This window comes from Lipophrys pholis (genome assembly GCF_963383615.2).
Source record: "Lipophrys pholis genome assembly, chromosome: 1".
NCBI lineage: Eukaryota > Metazoa > Chordata > Actinopteri > Blenniiformes > Blenniidae > Lipophrys > Lipophrys pholis.
The window spans coordinates 38,786,417-38,805,869 of record NC_137635.1 but is presented as its reverse complement, the minus strand read 5'-3'; the positions used below and the strand labels follow the sequence as shown (position 1 = coordinate 38,805,869).

Here is a 19,453-nt window from a genome sequence, read left to right as displayed (position 1 = left end):
TAATATCACATTCACAGAATAAGATTTACTTTTCAATATGAGGTCTTTTCAAGTCATTGCTTTACTTTTATCTCACACACATAAACAGAAGATCCAGTAATTTATCATATTTGTCTGATAGGCCTGGCAATGCGTTACATTTTTAGGTTTGAAATGCAAGACAACATGGGAAATGGAAAATAGACTTCTTTTGAATAATGTCTTTTTAATTTACACTTACTGCCTTTTGTTCAGAAACTAATGGTAACCTTAACCAAAACACTGCGAGTGTAAACCTCAAATACGTACACATTAAACAGAATAGGCCAGGCTTTACAAGCTAGGGAGTTAGTGAGGCGGCTAAAAAATGTAAAATATATAGGAAACTCACACACATACGATTCAGTGCAACTTGGGAGCAACAACCAACCCTGTCATCAATGTGGAAAACTTGTTCCACCACCCGAGACTCAGACCTTGTTCCTGAGGACACCTGCAATAACAAATGTTGGTTTGAGACCTGCCTCGAGCACCAACAATAATGCACACACAAAAAAACGACTTGTCCATCACCCTCCTGACTCCGGTTCCCCTCAGCACACCCACATGTGCTCGCTGGTCTACAGAACATGACACACAATCCACATCGGTATTAAAAGAACATGCTTTTATAGAGGAGTGTGGCCTCGGACTTCAAATGGGTTCCCCGATCTTACACCCACACACGTACTGTTTTTCAGAGCACTCACACACACACACACACACACACACACACACACACACACACACACACACACACACACGATATAACATTTTTAGCCTTGACACTTTTACTGTTAGAAACAAGAGCACTGAGTGCCATTTCATTTACATGCAAATTGACACCCACCGGTGCACAATCACTCTCCTGCCTGGCGTGTGTGTGTGTGGGGGGGGGGGGGGGGGGGGGGGGGGCTCCACTCAGTGAAGGTGCATGTCAGTCGGCCCTGTTGGTTTTCCTGCTCACTGAAACTAGACTCAAAGAGACAGAAAGACAGATCAGGGACTTTGATTCCATTTTCCATATTTGATTTTGCAGCTTTCTTCAGTTGACAAACAGGGTTGGAGAGCAGCGCATCAAAAGGGGGCCCCATGCAGCTGTAGGCTTCTGCATCTCACACGGGCACTTAATGGAGATGGTGGAGGCCTGGAAGTGTCCTCTAGTCACATTTCTCCTCTTATGACAAGGAGTTAAAGGATCACTTGACGTGATTGAGCATTTTTACTGTAATGAGCTTTGAGAGATGGATCATCACGGCGCCGAAGGAGCTGTGTGGCTGAATTACACGTGACACGGCTGAGCCTACTACAGTAACCCTGAGACTTAAAACACTCTTATATTGACAGGATGAAAGAGCCCCCCCCCCCCCCCCCCCCCAGTGAGGACAGTCTCAGGTGAGAGGCAGTGCCAGATGGAGGGAAGTGAAGCAGCACATAGCTTGAAGTCAGATATCTGTCACTCTCTGCTGGCTAATATGAGACACTACATCAAGACTGTCACATCGCTTCAAGCTGTCTATTTACTGTATGGACCCATTCATCACTCAGCGAAGAAAATAAGACAATAAACACAGTTTAAAAATCTAAAAAGTTAGCTTTAAAAATCTCGAGTGCTCTGTTTTATCTGACACCGACGTGTAAACTGTTTCACAAAATGTGCTGGAAATGAGAACACCCACTGACCTACTGTCTTTCCTCCTGAACTTATGGGGCATTTAAAATACCAGTACCCTGTGAGCGCAAAGCATAAGTACGCACACAAAGGTTTAAAAGATCGGCCAGATAAGATGATGTAATGTCTTTTAATACTTTGCAAAAGCACCTTCAAATCGGCTCTCTGTAATGTCAAGAGGTCCGCCTATAATTTATGATAAAAATGGAAATCCACGATTTCCTTTTTTATTGGATGTTCATATACTACCTGCTACTATTTTAAATATCTTAAAGATTTATATTTGTATATTTTCTGTGGTATTAAAACTGTATTCTCTATAGTAATTTGCAAAAGTTGAAATTTTTTAAAATTATATTTCAATTTTATTGGGTAAATGTTCATTTAAGATAAGATTTCTTAAGCGGTGCATGTGGTGAGATGCCCTCTTCCCTGAATTACATAAAGTATCATAGAAAGAGGATGGTTTATGGTTTTCTTTTACAAATTCCCTTGCTCTTTACACAGAGTGCACAAACAGTGCAAGGACACAATGGTGGGACTCGGTTCATTGTTTAGAAAGGTTATGTTTTCAAGAATCAATTGCACAGGAACAAACATTTTGCTGAATCAGCCCCGTTGTTTGAAACATCATCAGTACATTGTGTTCTCTGAGCGTCTCCAGTTGAAAACCCTCCCAACACAATGATCTACTAATAAGCCGATCCAAATTTTAACATTCGTCTTTGTGTGTTTTGTTCGAAAATGCTGCAAATAAAACCAATTATAGAAAAACTAATTGTATGTGCACGCAATCCATCCCATGCCAATTAAAACAAATGAACCAATCAGTCACTGTAGGCTGATTTCATTTGCTATTAGGAGTTATTTAGTGCAGGCTGCAGTAAAGAGTGGCAGATAATCAGCACTGCATTTGATTATCCATTGAGAGAATTAAACACTCTTCAGTGTGAGAAACTGGCCGGGTTACACAAATTATTTCTGTTATTGTGATGCTAAAAGGAGGCTCAGCTGCTCAGTCTGATTCAGGCCTATCAGAAAAAGAAGCAGCATTGTAAACTGTATAATAACGTTGTACTCTGATATAGGCCCAGTAGCCTGTATGTTTGTGCCTACACATGTTTACACTTGAACACATAATCAGGTTCAATTAAACCGTTTGCAATTTCAAGGTTTATTTCCTCACAGGTTTAATTACCTTCATCAAGAATGACAAACACACTGTGTGGGTGTTGATGTGGAGAAGTGATGCGTGTTTCTGGTGAGGCTCTTCAAGCAAGTCGCATGGTTGCTGATATTTACAAGTTCACCAATTTGGACCCGTTGATATTGGTCTGTACCTGTAAAATAAAATGAGTTTGACTTTTATTTGTTAGTTTTGTATTTTTCCTGTGGAGAGAATGTCTGACATGTGTGGGCATCTTCCAAATGGCACTCTCACCTCATAATGACAATATCACTGGCCCTTCTGTGTGCAGTTTGGTTGTCCGACCTGTGTGTGTGTGTGTGTGTGTGTGTGTGTGTGTGTGTGTGTGTGTGTGTGTGTGTGTGTGTGTGTGTGTGTGAGAGAGAGAGAGAGAGAGAGAGAGAGAGAGAGAGAGAGAGAGAGAGAGAGAGAGAGAGAGAGAGAGAGAGAGAGAGAGAGAGAGAGAGAGAGAGAGAGAGAGAGAGAGAGAGAGAGAGAGCTGGTTTCCTCTCACAGTCTGAAAACAAGCACGTGAGAATAAGTGGTGACTGTAAATTACCTGTAGGTTTTGGTGCGCGTAGTTGTGTCTCTGTGTGTTTGCCCTGTGATGGACTGGTGACCAGTGATTCATTTCCTGTCCTGCTGACACCTGCTCTGAGAGTAATGACGCTCCGTTACAACACTGCCACCCAGCGACTGGTGAGAGGAAGTGCTTTAATTTTACAGTGTCTCGAGCTGTCCCCCAAGTGGATGTTGAATGTTAAAATTTTGAGGAGGACTGATTTAAAAAAAAGCAGATTTCACCCTTTCCCATTAAATGTGTAGTGGTATGTTACCCTGTAATTATAAATAAAGTTGAGTTGAGTAATGAGTGTCCTACTGTTTAACTATCCTTTTTTTTTTAACATATCATCTCGCTTAATCAATACTGCACAATATTGTAGCCAAAGAAAAAGAACAGAAAGAAACATCCTGCTCAGAAAAGGACAACCCATCCATTGTCAATATTCAGAAGCAGATCAGCATTCCCATATTGATCAGGTGTAAGAAAATAAGGAATAGTATGATATGTGATTAAACATTTCCAGAAGTGTCTTCTGAACAGGGACCTCATGGTCGAATGGAGTGCACACTTCTGTGTTTCTGTACCACAACCACACTGTCAAAGATTTTCATAGATGGCCAATCATTAAGACTGAACCATCTGCAAGTGTATCTGTGCGTTGCGTCTCAATAAGTAGGTCTCCCAGACCACTTAAATCCAATATGGTTTCCATTACTAATACAAGCTTGTTCCTGTCTGTATCTGACATATTGTGGTTTTGAATGAGAATAATAAATGTTGCAAAGAGTGAAAATGCAACAAGCCAACAAGTCATCTGAAGAACTGGGGTTATTATAACACTGAAAGGTTTCCTGAAAAAAATGAGATAATCATCATAGGTTTTATTACAGTTTACTAGTCAGTGTCACATTTTCAAATGTTAATTTATAAGTTACATCAATACAAAACAAATCATTTGTGTCTCTGCCTGTGTACATTTCAATTTTGTCTGTTTTGCTATCACATGGTACGGAAGGAAAAACGGAATATGATCAAGTGGTATTGATTGTTCCTGTGCACAGTTCACTTCATCATCAGCTGTTCAGCAAAGCGATCTTGATTATTCAGAGATTATACAACATCAGAGCCTGAAGACAACTTTTAAATTCACCTTGTGGTGAGCTGCGTCTAGCAGAACTGTATCAGCTCTTTCAGACTGCACCCTTTCTCACAGCAAATGTCAGATATTTTTCCAACAGACCGCCTGATCCGAAAGGACACGGGGTACCGGTGAGGAGCCAGGGAGCGGACATCCTTCTCTCCATTAAACTGTGGAGTCTCTGATGCCTGGGGCTCCTCCACAGGAGAGCCATGGTCCCCTGTGCAGATGTGCAATAATCTGAGATTAAATGGGAAACACTGAAAAACTCCAAAGGTGAAAAGAAAAAAAGTGAGACCAAGTACTTACAGTGGAGAGCGTAGTGGTGCTGGTCCAGTTCGGTGACGGCCCAGTTGTCCGGCACACTTCTCCTGAGCCGAGAGTTCCCACAGGATGAGACAGCCAGACGGATCAGTTCTCTCCCACACATCTTAATCCTGTCCTGTCCATGAACCACGGACTCTGCAGCCAGCACCACCACCATCAGAGACACCAGACACTGAGCAGAAGGCATCGTGTCATGTGTTGCAGCTCCCCGGCCAGTGACTACAGGTACAATTGACTGGAGTTGAGAGGTGAGGTGACTTATGAGGTGAACTTGAGGGGTTTATATAGTCCCTGTGTATCAACCAGCAGAAAGTTTGAAAGATATTTTCAGCCTTGGTGATGGGGTAAGGATGTCCTGATCTAGAGGTTGGTATGACACTGATGCAACGGCTCAAGGCTGAAACTCGCATCGAGATAAACACCTGGGCCTGGAAGTTCAGATGCTCATTAACCATGAGCGTGATTCTTGGCGTGATCGCTTATTTTAAAAATCCAGAGGAAAATTCTTTCTCCGTCACTGCACTTTACCGAAGTTATCTGAGTTTCTTCTGTGTGGAACCTCAGATGTTAGATCAAACTGCTGGCCTGATTATCGCCTTGCATTCAAGTAATGTTTGACATTTTGTTACGACGATGATCCGTTCCTTCACATTTTGAAGGATGTGAGCTAATTGAAAGCGATTACGACTGGAAAGATGTCAAGGGTATTGACTCACATGGTCACATCCCCTTCAATATCTGTTAGGTACTTCTAGCTTTGTAACCTCTAACGATGGTATCAGTGATAGCAGTGGTTGATTTATTGCTTTCAGCTGCTCTGCTGAAAAGCAGCACATTATTCCTACTTGTTTTTCTTTTCCATTTCTCTTTTACCGTTCTTACTCTCTGTTCTTTATCATTTCCAAATCAGGCTATTCTGCAAGATAGTACTGCTGACAAACTAGCAGAGTTGTTTGGCTCCTCACTGTCAACCGTATGACATCAGAAATGTCCAGTGTTGTTTTCTCAAATGGACTTTTTCTGGTCAGTTTTGGGCGATTCCTCTCTGCTTTGAGAGATAATGCCAAGAGGATGTGAAGCTGCTGTGTCATAATAAAGAAAATCCACCAATTGTACCTTTTATCCAGGGTTGCAAGAGCCAACCCTGAGATCCAGCCCGGACTTGAAACCCAGACTTTCTCCGGATGGTGAGAATGTGGGCTGACCACTTCTCCACTGTGCTTTCCAAAATGAATACATTTACTGTATATATAATGATAATAATGTATCCTGCTCTCGCTCATGGATGGACGGATTGATGGATGGATGGATGGATGGATGGATGGATGGATGGATGGATGGATGGATGCATGGATGCATGGATGGATGGATGGATGGATGGATGAATAATCCTAATAATTATGTTTGTCATTTTTCTTCTTTTTTTTTTAGAATTGTGTTTTGTACTCCTCTTCAAAATCATCCAATTTTTCACCTTTTAAATTAAGGTAAATACCAGTGTTTATCATTTTTTAATGTTATGTATGTTTACCCACATGCAGGTTTAAATCTGCCGAGCCTTTTTAAAATAAAACTGTGGTTGCATAATGGGCAGTAATAGGTGACTGTCCTGCTGAGCTGAATGTCGTAAAGTGATTACATTTCCTGTGAACGTTTGACCCCACCCTCGACAACCCGCTCTGCTTTCAGATGAATAAACACTTCCTTCCTGCAAAAGGTCAAGGAAATTAATAAATATAGCTCGGAGAGATTTTTCCTTGAGTATTCACTTGACTTATCGCTCATCACTTTTGAATCATTTGCTGCCTTTTAGCTGGTTGGTGTTTAAAGACATGAGACAACATGAGAGAACAGAGAGTTCTAAAACATTAAACTGTGTGGCTCACCTTTATTTGACAAGCTCACTTCTTCATATGTTCTCAACTTCTGCACTTAAGTATAGTTAGAAGACTTTGGTGTTTCCATCTGAAGCTCCTTTATACAGCCATGTCTTAATAATAAGATAAAAAATACTCTGCATTTACATCCTGTGAAACAGTTTTACCAACTTTTATAAGAACTTTGGGATTATTGATACATTAAGTAATGTGGATTAAACTGGTGGTTTCCAATTTTTATATCCCTGCCTTTTGATTTTTTTTGAGAAGGAGTCTTTAGATGATCAGTCGTTTCTGTCCCCAAACCTCTTCCATTCATTTTCTTTACCAATTTATCCAACTGGTAGCTGCAGTGTGCTGTCGCCAATGCACATGGGGAAGATGCAAACTCTGCACAGAAAGGTTTGAATATCTTTTTCACGTGCAATCAGTCACATTTCCAACAGTATATGAGTGCATCTGCAACTCTTAGAGACTGTTTCTCGGTACTGTATCTATTTATTCCTGTCCATTCAGTCGGAGGTGAGTCATGTGAGACTACCAGAGTCTCCCTGTAATCTTGAGTTTTATTGAGGCTGAAGACACTATTAGACCACTGGCTTCTCTCCCATCACCTTATCCTGTAATACTATTAGACTGCAGCATCGTCCCTCAGGGATAAGACGAGTGTCTGCAAACAGATATAGACATCAGGTTTGTGACATTGAGAGAGAATGTGGATAGTGAAGAAAATAGTTTTGATAAGGTAGTTCAAATTTAAAATCTTATCAACAAAGATTTCTCTAAATAATGTCCACACTATAATAATCATAGGAATTGTGTTTAATGTCTCATACTGAGAAATAATGAAGAAACTTGATGTTTGTTTATTTCTTTCTCTCTGTCATTAATAATAATAAAAGAAATGCAGTCCCTTCACATTATACAATATTTGCATGGGAAATGTTCATTCTTAACAATCATTGAGTAAAACATATTATTTCTGGAAAAAGAACACATGCGTGCAATTGTGAAATATCAGTTTAAAGAGCTTTAAATTTGCTGAAAATGAAATATGAACCAGGAAGTTCCTCTCTTCATTCACTCTGAATGGTCCAATGAGATTCTTGTCAGTTGTAGTTCTCAAGGTTTCCTGTCAAAATATTTTTTTGTCTTTTGATTCTTGATAAATTCCAAAAATGTGATATTGTATGTTGGGATTTTGTGATGTATAAATAAATGTAATCAAACAGCCAACTTCATCTAAACTGAAGTGCACAGTAAAGCCCATTTTGTAATGTGATATGCGAATAAAATTATTTCTCTGTTTTTGTCACATATGGCAACAACAGATGTCTGAATGCAAACAATATTTATCCCAGTGATTCCCTAGTGTTTAATAACACACGCTTAAATATGAATTTGTGCGCATGGAAAAACCCTGAGGGTTAATCATTGTGATTTATCTCGTATGAACTGTATATTGGAGTTGCATGATGTTTTTCATCACGAAATGTACAAACCAGTATGGTTGGAATACGGAAGCAAATGTAGTGAGCAGATTTCTACTTTAAAAAGAAACCATGGACAAACTGGTCGTTGTCGCCATATCCTGTGGCCAACAGGGCACGTTTAATATGTTGTTAATGAAATAACGCATTGGCTTAATGTAACTGTGCTCTTTGAAGGACTGTTGCCCATAAATATTATTGGTTTAATGAGCTTAATGAAACAGCTAAACAGAGCGAGCAGCTCAGTAGAAGGGCAGTTTATACCACAGGACTCTGACATATTTGATCCTGACTTGTGAGGGTCAGCACTTTCTCCCAGCCGGAGTACTGAGCCCTTGGAGGGCAGTTATAAGAGCCATTCCTCCATAAGTAAGTGAAACTGAAACAGCTTCCCACTGTATGTCAAAGACAAATCACGAGCTATTGGAGCAGCTTGTCAGACCTTAAATAGAAGCTATTATGTGCACCTGATCAGGTTCTCTGCATCACCAAAATAGCATCGGACAAGTTTGACTTTTACCCTTGTCTGATGAGGCAGAAGGTGCAGAGGAAAATCCCAGCTAATCCATGACAACAAAATTACACCGTGGCTCTTGATCGCAACAGGCACACCCCCTGCTCCACTTCCTTCTTGCCTTCAAGGCGCTGATTGGATGGAAAGAAATGAGCGCAAATTGAATTTACATGTAATTTATGACATATTAAAGAGCTCTGAACCTTTTCTCTGATGCACATACAACAAATGGCAAGTTTTAATAGTTCATACACTTTTTTTCTTTGAGCCCACGACAGACAAGATAATGACAGAAACCGCCCGGGTGATTTTAGCCAAAATATATACAGAGGTTCACAGAGAAGTGATGATGTGTTTGAATCGTGCAGAGTTTGTAAAGTGCAGCCTAAAAGATCATGTCGTTGTCCACAACAGTTTATTAATAGCACTTCCAGTGAAAGCAGTTTTTCACAAGTACTTTGATGCCTCCCAAATATATTTAAGTGTACCATAGTTTGATAAATGATGTTACTAGTTGACCTCTCTGTGTCAAACTTCTATTTTAGTGAAGTCAGAATGATGTGCAGCCAGATGCTGCTCGTGGAAAGCAACAGTAAGCTGTTCATCGTGAGCATGAACTTAACAGACAATCATCACAGATAGCATGCAAACGGCCACCTACTCTAAAGCTGAGAGCTTACAGCTTAGCTCAACTTGTTGCTGCTTCCATTTTCCCCCTTGAGTTTGTTCATCCTAAATCACACAGGCTCAGGGCTGGAGGCAGATGGGTCTTACACTCTTGAGACCCGTGGGTGATAAGGCCATTTAGGTTAGTGAGGTCACATCCAGGCAGCTTCTCTCATTCCTCGCTCTCCAAGCTCATGTGTCGTCCACTAGGCCGATAGTGGATCTCATCATCCGAGTCGTCTGGCTGTGGTGTGAAGCAGCTGTCAAATTTGCGCCTCAGACGTTTCTTGAGCTGGAAGGTGCGCTCCGTGTTTGAGAACGTGTATTCCTGCTCTTTTAATTTGGCGTAGTAGTCAGAGAACTTGTTGAAGAGAATTGAGATGGGCATGCCATTGAGGATGATGCCAAAGGAGATGCAGCCGAACGCAACGCAGCGACCAAGATAGGAGATGGGAACGACATCTCCATAACCCACCGTTGATATGCTCACCTACAGAAAAAAAAGAAAAGAAAAGAAAAGAAGTGCTTCAGGTTATCAATGCTGCCAGTTATTTTTTCCACAGACATTTTACAGGACAAATCAGTTTTCAAGCTTTTTGTATTTATGATTCGCTGTTTTGAAATTAAGAATAATGAAGATCAAATGAACCTCCGGCAAAGCAGAGCTCCATGTCACATCTTGAAAGCAATCACTGTGACTGGTAACAAATGAAACGCATTGCAAAGTATTAGATGGGATTAGACACATAAGTTAACAGCTGCTACCAGATAAATAAAAACCACGTCCTCAAATGTGAGTGACAGAAACACGGCATAATGGCACATAGAGCCTTGTGTTACTTGACATAAACATACAGATTTTATAAAAAAAATAATATTAATGTGAAGCTTAAAATGACCAAATATCTCACTTCTACTCACATCTCACTTGACGAATCCACACAAACAGAAGAACATTAAAACTTATTGAGTTAAAACAATCTGCTCTACTTCACAGCTGAGAATAAATCAACATCATGAATAAACTTACATTGCAACACCGTTAAAATTATCTGTGAAGGCGGACAGAAGACATCGGCTGTTCGGTCAGAGTACCATTTCAATAGATTTACTCAAAGAACCAAGAAGGAACTGGAGTTTAACAAGACGAAAGCTTGATAGACGTCTCAAGTCAATCTAAACTCCATCTCATGATCCACACAGAAACTTGTATGTTTGTTATTTTTTTGCTTGTCAGAATATCTCAAAAGCTAAATCAGTTGGATTTTATCGGAACCCCTCGAATATGGCTGTACTTGTGAATTCACCCTTTTCGTGGAGCCCCAAAAATAGCACAGAACATGACTCTGCCTTGCTCGGTGCACCTTTGCTCGGGCCTGACTAGACAGGCAGTGCAAATCCCAGTAGGCTTAATCCTTGACACCCGAATTGCACTGCGCTGCTAGATCACAGTGCCACACCCCCAGCTGAGCTTCTCCCAGCTCTGTCAAGAGGAACAGATTACCAAGAATCGGAACCTATTTAAGTGATCCGGAAAGAGTCTGACTGACGACTAGAAAAGCCGGCAACATCACCTGAACTAATGTAAACCATTCATTACCCCTTTAGTAATGAAAGCATGCGGGAATATTCAAATGTCCTCTGAATGTGAAGTTCAGCTAGGAAGAATTTCATTTACCATTTTGATTTCACTTGATAATGGATGATTTAAGATTATTGCAGGTTTCTTCATTCACCGTCAGCCAAAAATAACCAAAACAAAGTCGCATGCACAAAACAGTCTCATTTGCTTTGAATCAAATTCAAAGCCCGAAAATCTATTAAAGTTACTGTTGAAGTCTGTCTGATACTTACAGCCGCCCACCACCAGGCATCTGGTATGCTGCTAAATGGCGTCCCCGGCTGGTCCACCTCCACAGAATGCATCAGGGCGGAAAAGGTGAAGATGCCCATGGCAATGAACAGAAACAGACAACACACCTAACGTACGACAGAAAAGCACATGTTAATAGTATGACAATGGCAGGTGTTTTTTTTTACCAAAATATCAGTATGTATTACATTGTAAGTTGAACTTAGATTTTGTTTCCTTTAAAAATTGATGTTGCTGGTTGCTTAAATCTTGGCTTTAAAGTTATGAACCCACAGGTAATTAACTGAAGAATAAAGCACCACACAAACAGATTCCAGATCTCAATAATTTTGCACACTGACATCTGCATTCCTTTGAACTAATTCTATTAAAATGAATGTAGAAAATCTTAACCTTCAGGGCTGCTGCAAAGTGGACGGTGTCCTGTTGTCAATTATGCTAAGCTAGTCTAGTGTAGCTTTATATTGGTTGGACTTGTATATCCTCTGCAAGAAAGTTGGTATGTAAACCTTTTAAGTCCAACTGAGACATCCAACAAGAAAGTGATATAAACATTGTATTTTGTTTCATCTTGTTAAAGTAGTTAAAAAAAAAGAGAATGATTCTATATGAGGTACAAACATTTACAACATGTGTTTATGTATTTGATTGATATTTCTGCATACCTGCTCTGAGCACTGGCGGATGGTGAAGCCAAACGCCCTCATGCCTGTGGAGTGACGAGCAAGCTTGAGGATGCGGAAGATTCGCATCAGTTTGATGACCTTGAGGACTTTGCTGACTTTGCTGACTCTTGCCATGGTCTTCAGGTCTTCTTGAGCACTGGCATCTTCTGAATCAATAAAGAATGCCTCGAAAACGAGCTGGATGAAGTAGGGCATAACAGCCACGATATCAACAAAGTTTAGGGCGCTCCTCACAAAATGCTTGATGTTGGATGTGGTTAATAATCGCAAAAAGTATTCCAATGTGAAGAAAAGGATGGAGCTAATTTCTATCCACTCCATGTAGGTTCTACCTGCAAATTTGTAGTCCCTGAGTTCTTTGACCGTACTCATTGTCATGGCAACAATAGAAATTAGCACAAAGAGACTGGAGAACACAGCAAAGGCTTTGGCTGAGAGTGAGGAGTAAGGGTTCTCCATCAAGTCCCAGAGGGCCTTCCGAAAACGTCCAAGAAACATGGCCTTGTAGCCCTCGTCGTCCTGGTGAGGCTTAATCTCATCAATCAGTTCCTGGTTGACCTTCAGTTGGTCTCTGATGTCATCGACCTTCTCTTCAAAGAGAATACGGCAGCACCTAGGAAGGACAAGATAATCGGTATTATACAAAAATACACTTTGCAAAGTCATTCGTAACTCTCAAGTAACATCTGACCAGGCTACACGACACCGTGACTACAAAGTATGGACACCACACCTGGGAGTGTACTTCAGCTTGAGCCCCCAGAAGGACATCTCTTCCTCGAAGTTGACGGGGCAGAGACTGTCCATCACCCACAGGACATTGCTGCAGTAGAAGTGAAAAATGTAATGGAAAAACAGGGGGTCCCTGTCAAAAAAGAACTCGTCGTTCCGAACATTGTAGTCGTCACAAAGCGTCAGACGCTTAACCTGATCCTGGCAGACTGCAAGGATACCAAGCCGGGTTTTAGGGTATCGGAGGACCAGGTGCTTCGGGATATGGAACACTTTTCCACCTACGTTCAGGTTGACGATAGTTGATTTTCTCAGATTTGTTCCTTCTCTCTTCATGTCTTTTTTTGCAGGTTTTACCTCATTGCGGGCATCAAGGTTATCCATGGACGTCCATGCTTTCACTGAGCTGTCCTGTGAAAATGGAAATTCATACTCCTGGTCTTCAGCACTTTGTGAAAAGCTCATCTCCCGCTTTATGGTGGCAAAAAGACTGGAGCGACGCTTTTTCAGCACTTTCAACTTCGGCTTGAAATCCATTGTGACAGCTTCTCAGAAGACCACCCAGTTGGAAAGTTTTCAATCTGGTCAAAGTCACTGAAAAATAATATTCTGTATATCCCACAAGTTGTCCATTGTTTTAAAATCTCAAAAATGTTAGACACAATGTGTCTTCACATTAAAATAAAGATAAAAAAAAAAAAAAGATAGCTGCTGCGCTCTTCACCCAGCATGCAAGAAGATCAACCGCATGAGTTAAGGATTCAGGCTCTTGACTGACTCTCTAATCCTATTGCTGTTCTTTCTGTCCCAACGCAAGTTAAAAATACTGTTCACGAGGATTAGTACAGTGATTTAGGGCTTTGAGTTCTGAGAGAGGAAGAAAGGCAGAGAGTGGTGCGATGACAGTATTGCACTGCTAACAAGGCTGGAAAGAGCAGATCGCTTACATAAGCGATCTCCAGCTGTTTTTCTGAAGTTTTGCTTCACTGTGCAAATAAGGATGGATTCATATTTTTAAAACGCATCCATGTATGGAATAACATCTCATCACTCATTGTACATTATATAAAAAAATAATAAGACAAGCCACAAAAAAGGTAGTCGTGAATATATTAGGAAGCTGATGTACATTATTGGTATATTTGGTGAAACTGAATTTCTAATTTGTTGAAATAGCATTTCATAACACAGAACTGCAGACCACAATTTAAGAGTAAACAGGTTGTGAATACTGCAATAACTTACCACATTACCACAAATCATAAGATACACAGAGTTAAATACACACATCCCTACTCATACTAGATATTTGGTCATTATCGTATTACTAATAATCATTTTAGCTCTGATTATTGACAGATTCATTATCAATGGGCAAATCAAGTCTATCATTCAGGCTTATCCTGTTTGATTTTTCCTTTTATCTCTCTGTTCATCAGTGGGTTACTACGTATAGGTAACATATAAGACATGTTGATATGCCACAAACTGAAAATATTAGTTGTCTACAATCATTGTGCACATTCTGGCATTACTGACATCATTAAAATGTAAGGAGAGTCACAAATGTGAAGGGCTATAATGACTTATACGTGAATGAATGGGTGTTTACATTATATATTGTTTTATTGCAATAGTTTTAGCACACATAAAGATATGGTTTGACCCAGGTGTTTTACCCTAAAGACGTCGATACATGGTATGCCCCACATCACCGGAAACAGATAAAAGACTTTATCCACAAAACAATATTTTGAAAATGTAAATATTTAACTGTTATATGTATCTTATATCTGATTATCCCATGTCTGCATTACAAAATGATAAAATTTGTAAATTGCTAATGGCGTACATATTTTTTGTTACCGTTTAACCCTCCCCCACACCTCATGACGTCCTTTCCGGTCTAACCTGACAACATGGACGCCAGCCGCGTGCAGCCGATCAAGCTCGCAAGAGTAAGAAAACAATATATTTCGTAGAATTTATCGTATCTACACGGGTGGACACATACAATAATAAGTAATCTTTGACTTGGTCCAAAAACATTAAAGCTAAAGTTAGATTTGACGTCTGGATTAAGTAAAGTGTGTCCGGCGCTCGTGCACCCATCATGGAGGCCCGTCCGTGCGCCTGTCGGTTTAGCTGCTCCCTAGTTAGCATGAACTACACACCTCCCGTTCCGTCTCTGCTGCTTTACAGAATTAGAAATATACCACAGGGCTGCAATGACGTTATAACTTGTGTTTTCTCTTCAGGTTACCAAGGTGCTCGGGAGAACTGGCTCCCAGGGACAGTGTACACAGGTATGCTAATAATGCTAATGTCTCAAACTTCACGATTTGAATCAATTGTCCGTGCTGTTTGCTGATACTTCACGACGCCCTGATAGTTAATGCAGCATCACGTCTGTATGAGTGTTAAGTTATTATTTGATGTGCCTGTTGAGGTGCTGTGGTAGATTTGTCGACTGAGATGAGAAATCTCCAGTGTGGTGAGATCACTTTAAATTATGAATGAAGCTCTTTGTGGCTAAAACAATGTGTAAACGTGACAAACAAGCCCATAAAATATTACATATCTGAGGAAAGAAATTCACACTGCAATTCTGATAAAAAGCTTCTGTGTTGCACAGCAGTTTGAGTCCTTATCAAATGTCTTGTGTGTTTTTGTTTGGGTTTTAATACATTAGTGAAGTCAATACCTGTGTTTATGTTATGATATAACATTAATGTGGACTTTCTGCACTGTTTTCTTTCTCCAGGTCCGTGTTGAGTTCATGGACGATAGTAATCGCTCCATCATCAGGAACGTGAAGGGCCCTGTCAGAGAAGGAGATGTGCTGACACTCCTGGAGTCTGAAAGAGAGGCCAGGAGGCTGCGATAGGTGAGAATCGAACTCCACTATCAAATCTCTCAACTTAAGGTTTGGATATGCAGTAGAGTTGTTATTTTATAGATCTTATCATTAAGGATATTATTGCTGTTTTTTCCTCACTGACTAAGCATCGATAATTTAACTGCAGAGATAATCCATTGAAAACACACCACAGACGCTTTAGTGTTGTCTATGGATTCTTTGATTCTGGAGTCAAATTTTACTTTTGACCAGACGATCATTCCTGGGGGGCAGAACAGTGACTAGTCTGTGACATGGGATCGAATACTGGTTTGGGGATAAATGTTTACACAAAATATTGGTGTTCTTACTGGTGTTTATCAGCTGTAAGATGATCTGTCTGGTTTATTTAAAATGTAGAAGCATAATGTTTTTCTTGTTGTATGTGCTAATTTGAGGCTTTAACAAACTTCTATTTCCACAGTGCGATGAGGCTGAAGATGCCAACCCCACACTGGAGGAGCGAATGCCATCACTTTCTCCTGCAGCAGCCTCATTCTCGCCTGCTCGGATGTTTTGAAATAAATTTGTTGAGATGAGTTTGGCAGTCCTGTCTTTACTTATCTTAGTTGTAGACTTTGGTTCTTAGAGGATCGGAAATGCCAAACCATCTCAGGGCTGGTGAAAGTTTTTGTCCAACAAAACAATCAGAGTTAATGAACTCTTGGCAGTGGTGGTCAGAGTGTTGAGGTTTATACAACTTGAGTTTTCACATCCACTCAATGTCCATACATTAATTGAATAGGTAGGAGTGAGTAGTCTTCTGGATCCCAAAAAAACGTCACACCACTTTACAGGGATGGAATAAATAGGAAATATAATTTTAATAAGATTCGTAATACTGTACATATATAAGTGAATGGATAAATTAAAGGTGGTGATGCATACACATCACCTACAAAGATGTTAAGAGCAAAATAAGTTGTTTAATTTTCAATGAGTGCAGAAATGTAATATAAAGTATTTTTTATGGTACAGAAATATGTATATAAGCATATTGCAAAAAGATATGTTATTGGGGACCACCTGATAGGAAGCTTATTTTAAATGTACTTGAAGTTCTATTTTCAATGTGATGTATTTTTCCAAATCTCTCTTCGTTGTGCTTTAGAGCCTGAGCATCTTGTTGGCTACTAAAAGCAGGACTCTCAATGAGTTTTACTTCCCAATGTCTACTCTGTAAAATCTGAGTTTGTGATCTTTGTTGAGAATATAATTTAAATAAATTGTGACGTTTTGACCCATCTGCTCCAAATCAGAGAACAAAAGAGCAAATACAAGATGAGCCGCAAAAATTGATGTGACAGACTATGATAATAGAAAGAGGAGTACATTATTCAGCAGTTTGAAAAGGCCTTTGGCACAATGGGGTATCCTGCATAGTAAATGAAATGAAGTCACTAAACTAAGAACCTTATTTAGGGTTTTCTTGGTTCGTCTGTGTTGCTCTGGTCCTCATTTGAAAGTCCTTGTTGAGAGTAGGGTTGAAAGGGAATCTTTCAGATTGCTCCTAAGGTTCTTAAGGATTCCATTGGAAGAGAAAGTTAAATATTCCCACTTTGTCCAAGTGTTGAAATATCTTTTTTTAAAAACAGACTCTCAGAATACTTCAGTGGAGGCTGAATGTGTTGATAAATGGCTGCTGTAGCTTTCAGGGGACTGAGGTGGGTTTTTGTGAGTAACATGTTGAGTTCATTTACCATTCTGGATTCTGAGGTGTGTTCAGAGCCTTTCTATGTAAACCACCTTTCTTGTTCTACAGTCTAATACTGCAAACTCAGTTTATACTATTTGGATGTATCTTCCCAACCGGAAAAATGTGTTCGGTGGGTAAAGCACAGGCACGAATCTGCTCTCACTTTCAATAGTTTTCATGCTTTTGTTCACTGTAACTAAAAAGTTCTTTTCTAATTTAGTGAGCTTGCAGAAAGCCTAAAAAATACATGGTACATCATTGCAGCCTCTCTCCAGAGTCTATTAAATGCCCCTGTGGTCAGACGAGAGCTTAATTTGCTTCTCTAACAACCCCACTGACTGGAAAGTCTCCTTTGTCTTTGGGACCTCATCTCGACCCCCACCATTCCTGTGAACAGCCAGCTCTTCATTTCATTATGAGCTGAAGAAGCAGCTTCATGAAAACACTTTGCTGTCTTCTCATAGCTTTCTCCCTGAATTATCTACATTTCTATTCAGGACACTGAGCAGCTATTTGGAGGAGCTCCTCGCTGGTGATGGTCCTGAAAAAACATTAATAAAATTCAAGCATTTCCACTGCCAGGCCTTTTCCCATTGATGACTGTGAACAAGCCCTAACAAGCCAATTAAAATGACTCTTTGCCTCTGTGAGAGCTCTAATCTCCAGAAGAGCCTAATTGTTCCATTTAAATTCTCACTCTTAAGATGGTACAAAACAAAAATTATACCAATTATGCTTTATATACTGAATAGGTAATCTTTGATTCATAGTTTACACACTGGATTATTCCCTGGAGATTGAAACAGAAATGTCACTTGAATTTTTCTTTTATACAGTTCCTTAGCTTTTCACTTCATGGATACAAGATGTATCAAATAGATTAAGCAATTCTACAGCACAGCCGTGTGCACACGCCCATTTCGTTCATGTTCATGCACATTTATTGACTTAGATTCCGGTCCTCTGGATGCAGAAACAGCGATGAGATTTAATATTTCCCACTTGTGTAGTTTAACTATTGACCAGCAGAGGACAGCATCACTCTTAGTGACAGCCATCAGTTTAAAATCAACCCATCTTCAACAAGGGCCGCAAAGCCGATCCCGCCTGTCAACAGGCAAAAAACGGATTAAACCCAGAAGCAGTGCAGTGCTTAGATTACTGAAAGTTATAATCAGGGACAAAGTAACATAGTTGCCTTTTAATGTAAAACTTCTCTGAATTCTCTAGATTCACTGACTTTTTGGGGCTTATTTCTCTTCCTATTCTTGTTTTTCAGAATGTTTCACAGCACTCCGACAACATTCGGGAAGATGCCAGCAGTATAGTGTTTAGCAGGGGTGACCTCCACCCCTGCACGGCCCTGAGTTAACCTAAACTGTCAAACAATGAGAATACTGTTCACTCAATGTCAAAGTTTAACAATCAGGGAGTCACACATGTCAAAGAACCAAACCTTCAACCATACAGATGAAGAATTTGTCTCTGGAGATAACAACAATTTTAGTTTCTAAATATAAAAAAAAAAAAAAATAGTGAATACTTTCATGAATTCAATCTTTCTAATCATCAACTCAAGTAACTTTGTGAAGAAGAAGTGGATGCCACTTACTCATTTACTAGTAAATGCTCACAGGTGTGGTGTGTTTAATGTCAATACCAAAGCTGGTGTCACTGATACAGATGCTGATGTGAGTGTACGCCTGTTTAGGTGGTAAGAGAAAAGAGTTACAGGTATTCTCTTTCAAATTATACCAATTGAAAAGTCACCAAGGTAAAGAGGGTCCTTTCTTTTTTTTTCAGTATTCCTCCCCTATGCTTCAGACATGACTGTTAGTGGTCTGCCAGGATGTGACCACAACTCAGCCTGTGAAGTGATGATCTGAAACACAAGGATGGGTTACTGTCACTGATCACACATGCAACAATGATAGTATTAACAGGAAATATAACTTCAATGGGGAGGTGGATTTTAACTGTGATGACACATCTAACTAAGAAATAGTAACTACAACATACATATCAAAGTTAAAAAAAGAATGTCATCCACAGAAACCTTCTGCTAAGTAATTCAGTATTCAGCAAAGTTCAGTATTCAGAAAAGAATCTCAGCA

General features: G+C 39.9%; 3 protein-coding genes across 4 annotated transcripts; 1 reads left to right on the top strand and 2 right to left on the bottom strand.

Annotated features, from left to right (window-relative positions):
- Positions 1-4,608: 4,608 nt before the first annotated feature.
- insl3 (insulin-like 3 (Leydig cell)) lies at positions 4,609-5,093 on the bottom strand (the record flags this gene model as incomplete). The annotated part of the gene is made up of 2 exons (XM_080464324.1): positions 4,609-4,799; positions 4,889-5,093. 2 exons carry the CDS (start codon positions 5,091-5,093, stop codon positions 4,609-4,611), a joined length of 396 nt encoding a protein of 131 aa, XP_080320450.1.
- Positions 5,094-7,630: 2,537 nt separating this feature from the next.
- LOC308110016 (potassium voltage-gated channel subfamily V member 2) lies at positions 7,631-13,548 on the bottom strand. 2 transcript variants are annotated; one of them, XM_080464009.1, is made up of 5 exons: positions 13,102-13,548; positions 12,746-12,835; positions 11,992-12,625; positions 11,308-11,433; positions 7,631-9,943 (listed from the first exon to the last, which is right to left on the bottom strand). In XM_080464009.1, exons 1-5 carry the CDS (start codon positions 13,113-13,115, stop codon positions 9,626-9,628), a joined length of 1,182 nt encoding a protein of 393 aa, XP_080320135.1. In that variant the 5' UTR covers positions 13,116-13,548; the 3' UTR covers positions 7,631-9,625. The 2 variants fall into 2 exon arrangements, with proteins under 2 accessions (XP_080320135.1, XP_080320134.1); XM_080464008.1 differs by having other exon boundaries at positions 12,746-13,519.
- A 1,085-nt stretch (positions 13,549-14,633) lies between these two features.
- Positions 14,634-16,182, top strand: rps28 (ribosomal protein S28). The gene is made up of 4 exons (XM_080464371.1): positions 14,634-14,702; positions 15,003-15,050; positions 15,509-15,631; positions 16,068-16,182. The coding sequence occupies exons 1-3, from the start codon at positions 14,664-14,666 to the stop codon at positions 15,629-15,631; spliced, it is 210 nt and encodes a 69-aa protein (XP_080320497.1). The 5' UTR covers positions 14,634-14,663; the 3' UTR covers positions 16,068-16,182.
- Positions 16,183-19,453: the final 3,271 nt, after the last annotated feature.